The sequence below is a fragment of the Alosa pseudoharengus genome, unplaced genomic scaffold, assembly GCF_046254945.1.
Source record: "Alosa pseudoharengus isolate Yale_2024_CS ecotype anadromous, Long Island Sound unplaced genomic scaffold, YU_APseudo_1.1 YU_APseudo_1.1_scf_15, whole genome shotgun sequence".
Lineage (NCBI taxonomy): Eukaryota > Metazoa > Chordata > Actinopteri > Clupeiformes > Clupeidae > Alosa > Alosa pseudoharengus.
This window is the reverse complement of record NW_027468620.1, coordinates 26,988,549-26,997,865: the sequence shown is the minus strand read 5'-3', so window position 1 is coordinate 26,997,865 and position 9,317 is coordinate 26,988,549. Positions and strand designations below refer to the sequence as shown.

The window sequence follows — 9,317 nt, the reverse complement described above, 5'->3', positions numbered from 1 at the left end:
TTGTTTGCATTGTGGCCCACATCCATAGACAGATTATGTGCCACTGGGTGCCTGGGCACAGACGTGGTAAGGCAGTACACAGGTTGAGCTAATAGGGGCCCTATAATAACATATCACACATAGCATAACCTGTGTTATTTGACTGAGGGGCCCCTTTCAGATATGAGGGGTGAATAACATAACCCATGGTATATGATTGAGGGACCCTTTAATGACATAGCATACATACATCACCTATGTTATTTGACTGAGGGAACCTATTCTGTAGGCGTGAATAACATAACCCATATTATTTGACTGAGGGGCTCCTTTCAGATATGAGGGGTGAATAACATAACTCGAGTTATTTGACTGATATCAGGGGTAGAGAACATAGTAGCGACTTCACATACAAGCCCATTCAGTAATGCATGAACATAACCCCTCACTGCTCCCCGAGCGCCGCCGTTGTAGCAGGCAGCTCACTGCGCCGGGATTAGTGTGTGCTTCACCTCACTGTGTGTTCACTGTGTGCTGTTTGTGTTTCACTAATTCACCGATTGGGTTAAATGCAGAGACCAAATTTCCCTCACGGGATCAAAAGTATATATACTTATACTTACTTATACTTGACAATGTTGGCTCTATTGCCATGATATTCCTACATCACTGCAGACTCACCAAACTCTGTGCTGTATGTACTGTTGAATCACTACCTAAGTGGATGTGAATGACCACTGACACTTGCTTCATTACAATATGCAGATGTTACAGGCTCAACCTGCGAATAATTCTCTCTGTCACTTCACACTTGCCTACTCTGCTTGTGCTGTATTGCTGACTTATTCACATCAAGACATTGGTATTGGTTATGATGTCAGAATGTGTGCATGATAGACTCCGCTAATGACAGACTCTACTAGAGGTGAATGTGTATACACTTTGCTAAAGGTTCTCAGTGAATATGTAGCCACAACCAGGGCTATGGTATATATATAGCACCAAGTATGCTATGATATCAGAAAAAACTTCTTGTCAGGCCAAAATGGCATATCAAAAGTGCAATGTGTTCTTGGCCCATACCAGTGACAAGAAAGTCCGGCCAGAACCTTTTCCATTATCTCGTTCTGTTTTGTTAAAAAATCTTGGGCCTATTAAAACGTGCACAATATCCAATGGTTTCCAACTATTCCAACACATTTAATAAACTGTGGCCACGTTTTAGTAATTTGAGCTCACAATGAACTTTACTTTAATGTGCCTTCAAAAATTAGGAGACAGTCAATTATACTTAGAAAATTGAGCTTGCAATGGATCGCTATTGTGCACACAATTTACTTTAACATACTCACAAAGTATGTTTTTCTCCAAACTTTACATTTTAGGAGCTGTGTACTAATGCACGTAGAATGCTTTATAACCGGGCCAGTTCTCGCCTACTACTGTATATTAAGGTGGGCTGGTAGAAATATTGGGTGGGCAACATAGTAAAGCGGTCAAATTGGATCAAATTGACATAAACACAAACAGCAGGTTGAGATCAGGTTTTAGGCCTATGTGTTTGAGAGCTTGACACCACTGAGGATGAATTTACAGAAGATTCCAAAGTACAGACAGGGCTTATTAAGCTTGGAGTAGCAGTTTGGCTTTAACAGCTTTGAAGATTGGAGTACATCTCTACATTTTTGCACATCATATGGTAAGTAGCCTTATTGTGTGGAGTTTTCAAAACTCTAAATCCATTTTGGCGCGTGGGAACATATTTTTGACCAGGGCTGCTGAATAACAAAATAATGGATGTCCGACGATGTCTCCCCCAGCCTGATACATTTTGAATTTAGACAGCTAAATACGCCATTTCAGCACCATGTATAAGTAAGAGTGAGAAGTTTTATAATGCCCTGGCCCCTGGGTAACCACATTCCACTGTTCAGCAACTATGCGCAGCACTTGCCACTGAGTCTCGACTCGTCAATGAGTCAGTCCATGTCAAATCAGACAAAATCCAGGAAAATGGTTGCTACACTGTCTCAGATTTTGCTCAAAGTTTGCCTACCTATAATATTTAGGTCCCAAAACTAAGACCTGTAAAATATTTTTGTTAAACTCCCATGTTTTCATACATTTTTTCCACCCTTGATGTTGTATCATTTTTACACTCTCAGAAATGCCTTATCTTGGAGGCCATGTTTGGGCATTAATATCTCGGTATGACTGGACCATTAAAAGTTTGTACTACATGCTCATTAGTTTTATATAAGGTCCTAGATATGGGGGGAAAATGCAAAATTGGTGATATTGAGGGTCTTGTAAACTCATTTTTTGTATCCACATGGTACCAATCATTATTTTGTCTGCTAATACATCACTTTATTAATGTTGAGCCAATATTTGAAGTCTCTGCAACAAATGCACATGAAGATATTAAGGATAAACAAGGTGTGATTGCATTTTTTGGAAATGTTCAAAGGACAGAAATGGTGGTAACTAGTAGGAACACAAAAATCAACATGGGGGGAAAAGCTCAGTTTATAGTCATTTCATGTACAAAGTGCCAATGATGTACCATGTTTCATTCATGCATAAATACACTTGGTTACACTGTATACTTATCAGTTTTCATTCTTGGCCCTGGGGCAAAACAATGATTTTGACTCAATTTATTTATCTATGGTACAACAGGGGCACTTTGTACACTAAATGGCCATACTCTGATACTTTCACATAGATTTGCGTGCCTACAAGCTACCCCACATATCATTTTAATCCTATGAAAATGATCGAAAAACACAACCTTCCCTTGTTTAATCTTTAAAATCTTCAAGCCCATTATATGTGGAGAGCTCAAATATTGATACAACATTAATGAAATAATATGTAGAGAAAAAAAACAATGATTGATACCAAATGCACACAAATACAAATTTATACTACCCTTAATGTCACACTTTTTGCACTTTTTTCCAAATCTAGGGCCTTATATTAATTTGTTATTCATACATTAATCTATTAATCCCGGGCCTTATATTAATTTGTTAATTATACATTAACCTAGGGCATTATATTAATGCCCAAACATTGCTTACCAGACACCTTGAATCAATTTGAACAAAATCTGAGACGGTGCAGCAACAGCCTTATCTGATTTGACACAGATTAGATAGCAAAATTGGTCTGGCCCACCACTGGGCACAGCTATGTACCAGCTGTTGACCATTACACTCAACACCACATCTACATCCAAGCTGGGTTTAGGCTCCACATCACGCAGAAAACTGAAAAAAAAAAAAAAAACTGTCTATGGGCTGACAAAAAAATACTTTTTTTTGTTTAGCCCACTCTGCATAGAGCCAGCCCTGCTTTAAAAAGTGATACAGTGCTCTTGAACGTCTTAAAGCAAGGTCAAAGTCTGTGTCTGTCTTTGGAGCAAGCCAATTTTTACTGCAGGGTTTCTGGGATATGTGGTTCCATTCCTTCAGTCTGAGGAGCTGCACTGTCAAAACTCCTCACGCGCTGCTTGCATCCGCTCACTCCCATTTCGCGCTGGATAGGATCGGGTGGTAAGAACTTTCTCTCTCCTTTCCTCTCGACATATTGTTAGTAATATTGATGGACTAACGACTTTTATAGAAAATAAATCCTTAAAAGTAGTACTATTTCGGAGGCGCTGTTGTCGCAATACAATCAAAGATGTGGTAGCTAGTCTTTAAAAAGAAATGTAAAATGCCAAGCTCATAAATTGTTCTACTGCCATATTCAAGACAGTGTTCTTGTTTGTCCATGTTAGGCTACTTGTTCCATTAAACTTAATCCGTTCGATCTTGTTGTAATTTTGACAAGGGAGGCATTCCTTATCCGTGGTGCTCCTAAGTAAACTCCAAAGTCAAGAGCTCTGTCTAGACGAACTTGAGTGACTAACACTTTCCCACCGATGTCCTTGTTTGCCCGTTGCCTTTTTGGGGAAATGTAACCATGGTGCAGAAGAGTTTTTTCAAACTGAGCCCAGGCTGCACCGTCAGACCAGTGTCTAGAAACTGTTGTTATATTCGTCAGCGCTCATATTTACTAATAGGGTTTACATTTTTGGCATAGGCGTTTCAGTAGACTCAGCAATAGTTGTAGGCTACTGGTGGTTGCAGCTGCAGCTGCAGCCTTTCCCCTATCGGCCTGTCTGCAGCAAACACAGTGGCGTGCCAATGCTACCAGAGACAGTTCAGCAACTCTTAGCAAAGATTTCTTTTCCATTCTGTCGATTGCCAAATTTTTTTGCGGTTGACCTTAATTGACCTACGATGTTCTGTCCATTTGGAGTGTTTTGACTGGCTTGGCAAAAGGACCATGCGGTGGTCATTTGTGGGAAATGACGGAATAACAGTTCAGTTCGTGTGTGAAGCATGTTTATGTAATGACCCAACAGACCTATAAAATTAAAAGGGGTTTGTGGTTTAGTTTCTTAAAGTAACTTATAGGCCTAGGCGAGGCTACTTTAATTCTCCGATAGAAACTTTGACAAATGAAATGTACAAGTTATGATGGGTTGAATAATGCACACACATTTAGATGATGCATTGTGTAGGTTATAAATAGTTTCAAGATGGCATCACTTGTGTGCCACTGCTGGAGGACTGATGTTGAGGAAAACAAGTCTATCTATTTATCTGTCTATCCAAAAATGTGTGTGTGTGTGTGTGTGTGCGCGTGTGTGTGTGTTTATGTACAGAATGTGTGTATATGAGCGAACCTTAGCAGACAGAGGGAATGCTGTAGCAACAGAAACCATGCAGCTTTGCTGGCCAGCACGGGCCAAAATGACACGCCCAGATCTGAGTCATGGGATCTAATGCAGGACAGCTGGAGGGATCGAACATGGCAGGACCCATCAGGGGATAAACACTGTAAACACTGGTTGCTAGCAAATCATCACTAACACACACGCACACCGACACATACACACACACACACACACACACACACACACACACACACACACACACATGCAGGTGAAGGCACACTGGCATACATGCATAAATAGGCACACATACACTTGTTCACATGTGTGCACACACACATACACACACGCACACAGACACACATACACACAGGAAAAGCATGTCACAGTTATGTAACATATACTGGCCCTCTCCTCTCACAGAAAGTGAGGGAACAGTCAAGAAAGAACACTGGCATGCACTGCTCTGGACTGCCACTCACTAAACGCTCCAGCTGTTAAAATATTTTATGTGGAAGTACGAATGGCCTCACAAAACCTAACTTACTTAGTTTGGAACCTTCACAAATAAGTTTACATTTATTTATTTGCTGAGTACAATATTATTCAGTGCAATCAATCCAAACCTCATTTGACTGTGCATGACAGAATTTCACCCAATCATGAGTGAATCTGTCTCCCATTTTAGTAACTTCCCATCCAGAGTTTGTAAAGAACGGTGGAATCTCAAAATGATCTAAAATGAATATAAACAATGTAACTGAGCTCGAGGGAGAAAATGTATGAATGCCCCTGGCATTTTTCAAAATGTTTGATTGAGTTTTCAGTTTGCTATAAATACTTTTCAAAATGTTTGATTGAGTTTTCAGTTTGCTATAAATACTTTTCAAAATGTTTGATTGAGTTTTCAGTTTGCTATAAATACTTTTCAAAATGTTTGATTGAGTTTTCAGTTCGCTATAAATACTTTTCCACTGCTTCTTTATTCCCTTCATTTCTACTTTTCTCCTTCCTCCTCCTCCTTTTGTGTCCTCTCTTCTCTTTCTCTTTACCTCTCTCCTCTATGGGTGTTCTCTCCTCTCTATTCTGCTCTCTCATCTCATTGACTTGATCCATAACTGTCATCTCCCTCTCTCTTTTTTATCGCTTCCACCACTCCTTTCTCTCCACTCCTATTCCTCTGTCCTCTCCTCTTCTTCCTCTGTTCCGTCCCTGTACACTTTTGCTTTACTCTTGTTTTGCTCATTTGTGTACGCACCTCTGATCTCTTCTCCCTCTTCTGCATTCCTCTCCCCCTCCGTCGTCTTCCCTCTTTTTTTCTCCTTGGTTTCTACTCATCTGTTCTCGCTTGCGCCTCTCTTTTTCCCTCTTTTTCTTCCTCTCTTTCCTCTTGTAAAACCCACACATCCATTTCTCCTTTCTCCTGTGTTTTCGCCTCCTCCTCCAACCTCATCTCCTCTCCTCGTCCTCCCCTCGTCTCCCTCTCTCCTCCTGCAGAGTTGACCTCGCGAACCCAACCGAGCAGAGATTTGCGGCCAACATAAATCTCCCCATCTGATGGGGGAGAGCACAGGAAACCCATGGTGTGGCGTGACCTCAACACTGGACACGACCACAAGCTGCCCAGGCACGTTGTGTGATTTGAGGCCCTGACTTCGTTTCACAACTGCTGGCGGCGCAGCTCTTGGATGCCTCTGTCGCCGGACCTCCTCTGCACCTTACAGAGGGAACTAGATCCTCCATTTCGGAGGGGGATCAGAGGAGCCATCTTGGCCTGACTTCAGAGCACTGAAGACTGCTTGGTTTTTTGTTCTTTCTTTCTGTCTGTCTTCCTTGCTCCTTTCTGTTTGTTACAAACTGTGTTGGTACTTTTTCAGAAACACATACATTCTCTCTCTCTCTCTCTCTCTCTCTCTCTCTCTCTCGCTCTCTCTCTCTCTCTCTCTCTCTCTCTCTCTCTCTCTCTCTCTCACACACACACACACACACACACACACACACACACACACACACACACACACACACACACAGTCTGAATCCATGTCTCAGAATAAGCCTGCAAGCCTGTTTGCCTCAGCACCTCCAATCTGAGGCTAGCCACCAGGTCACCATGACTCTCCTGGGTGTGTGTAAGCGTGCAGTCCTTTCCTGCCTGTTCTGGTTGACGGTAGCCCCTGGGCCTTTGCGTGGCGATTTCCACGTGGCACACGTGACGGACCACGGCCTGCGCACCTGCGTGTGCGAGCGTGAGCTGCCCCCCTGCAGTCCCCTCCACGGCGTCGCAGAGTGCGTCTGCAAGGACCTCCCGCTCTCCTGGCTGCAGCGGGCCGAGGGCAAGGGCCTGGTGCAGCGGCGCCGGCTCTCCGTCTGGTACTCTTCGCCGCCCCACGTCGCCCTCTATCTAGACAACGCGGAGGTGCGCCACCTGTCGCTGGTCAGGTGCTCCGCCGCGGCCGCGGTGCCAAGCAGCGTGGCCGCCTCTACCGTCTCCGCCGGCGCGGCTCCCGCTGCCAAGCTGCCGTCTCCCGAGCACTTTGTGGTGCAGAGGCTGGAGCAGCTGACGGTGTGGCTCTGCCGGCTCGGCTCCAGTCAGGAGATGTACCTGGGGAGGGAGATGGGCGCGGCACACCACGAGGAGGCCCGCATCGCCGTCATCAACACGGCCGCGCTGGCAGGGGAGATCAGGCTCAAAGCCTACACGGTGCGCACCGGCCTGGACGCCAACGGGCTCCTGCCCTTCCCCAACCTGCACACGCTGCCTCGAGAACTCCCGGACAGTTCCAGCATATTTGTGACCTTCCTCTATTGAGCGATGCCAAACACAATGGCAGAAAAAGGATTGTAAAGTATTGGTACAGAAAGAATTGTAAAAATTGGGTTGTGACACAATTGTAGAGTTTTTTTTTTCTTTTATGAATGTTATGATTGATTGGAAGCTATTTGACTAAGCCAGCACTAATAAACACTTTAAACATACAAGAAAATGATTTCGTTATGAGACGTGCATGTATTTGTTTAGCAATATTAAGAGCCGTTTTCTCCATGAACAATGAGGCTAAACTGTGTTAGAAATTACAGCTGCAGATGTGAACTGTACAGGCATTTCTTGGGAGATTGTTAAGCCATCTGGACCAAAAATGTATTGAGGGAATGCCAGGGTTTGATTAAATCTTAGTCCAATGGTGCAGAAGAATTAAAATGAAATAACCTCAGCCCATATGTCATCACTCCCTGAACTCTCCTGCCTATAGCACATTACTCCGGTTCAGAGACATTGAGTTCAGTACCATAATATACAGGGGCTCCTAATCCTGCTTCCAAACCCTGGCTGCTCTTCCATTTGCCTCTGCTCCAAGCACAGGATTTAAAATCTACTATTGATTTTCTACGTCATCAGCATATCAAAACTGCCACTAGTGATAGCTGGGTTTGTTTTGTGGTGTACAGTTGGGTTCAATTGTTTTGTGGTGTACAGTTGGGGAGGTTTGAAATTTCCTGTCATAATGCAGTTCTAATACTAATGAAATGGGCATCTGAGCTCCAGCAAAAATGCTTTTGTAAAATTGTTTGACACTCATTGACTAGTTGAGCCAAAAAGTTTTCTTATCGAGTATTTCTTAAAACAAATGAACAAAAAGTAATTTAATAATTAGGTAAAAATGGCAGACAACTGATCTACTGACATGCATGCTCTCCTGTACTCACTGGCAGGAAGTCAACGCTGCGGTGCGCAGATGGGTCCTGTGCTCTGTGCCCAGCTGGCATGGGGCCAGTGTGTGGCCTTTCAGACCATGTGTGATGCCCACTGTGCCAGTGAGCCACTGAAGACAGGCGCTTATGCCAGCTCTGTCCCAGCAGAGTCGGAGAATGACAGACTCCTCAGTGTAGCTGACAGGGTACTGTGAGAACTGTAGGCCAAAATCAAGTATTTGGTGCAATATGAGCATCAACTTTTAACATGAGAGAGAGAGAGAGATGTGGTAAGTTTGCCTGAAAAATGGGACTTTGGGTCACTTTATATTTTTTTCATGACTGACATTGTATATGGAGAAAAGAGTCTTTTAAAGCCACACATATTGCTTCCTGTTCCCCACTTTCATAGAGGATTAGTTTTCATTGTCTTTGTTTCAGAGCAATAAGCATTAAATCTCTAAGCTGTGGGGTAAGGTTTTCTTCTGACTGTTGGTGGAGGTTAAAGAGTGTCCTCTGCGAATAACCTACTTGAGAAAGTTCAAAGCTGGGTCAAAAATGTCTATCACCGTGTGTTCCTGGAAGCCCATATTCTGCCACATCCATTTCACACGAGTAGCCATATCTTGGGTGAGTAAAATGTCTGTTGTTTTGTCATTAGTACTCTGAGTCACAACTGAGTTTTAGAATCAGGAAATGCCCCTGCTGTGTTTGTACCAATTCCTGGGAAAATGTACAAAGTCCGTCTGGAAATGAGTCTGTGGTTTGCCAAGGACCAGCCTGCCCTGGCTCCCATTGGCCCAATGACTCACGCTGATCCAGCTTCAAGACATTTTACTGCTCAGTGGAATTAACTGCATCAAGCATATTACCATTACACATATACTATAATAAGTCATTACATGCTCTATTCCCACTG

At 43.3% G+C, this 9,317-nt stretch overlaps 1 protein-coding gene across 1 annotated transcript; it reads left to right on the top strand.

Moving 5' to 3' along the window:
* Nucleotides 1-3,491: 3,491 nt before the first annotated feature.
* Nucleotides 3,492-7,709, top strand: LOC143124497 (uncharacterized). Its single transcript, XM_076286076.1, has 2 exons — nt 3,492-3,539; nt 6,206-7,709. Exon 2 carries the CDS (start codon nt 6,819-6,821, stop codon nt 7,515-7,517), a length of 699 nt encoding a protein of 232 aa, XP_076142191.1. The 5' UTR covers nt 3,492-3,539; nt 6,206-6,818; the 3' UTR covers nt 7,518-7,709.
* Nucleotides 7,710-9,317: the final 1,608 nt, after the last annotated feature.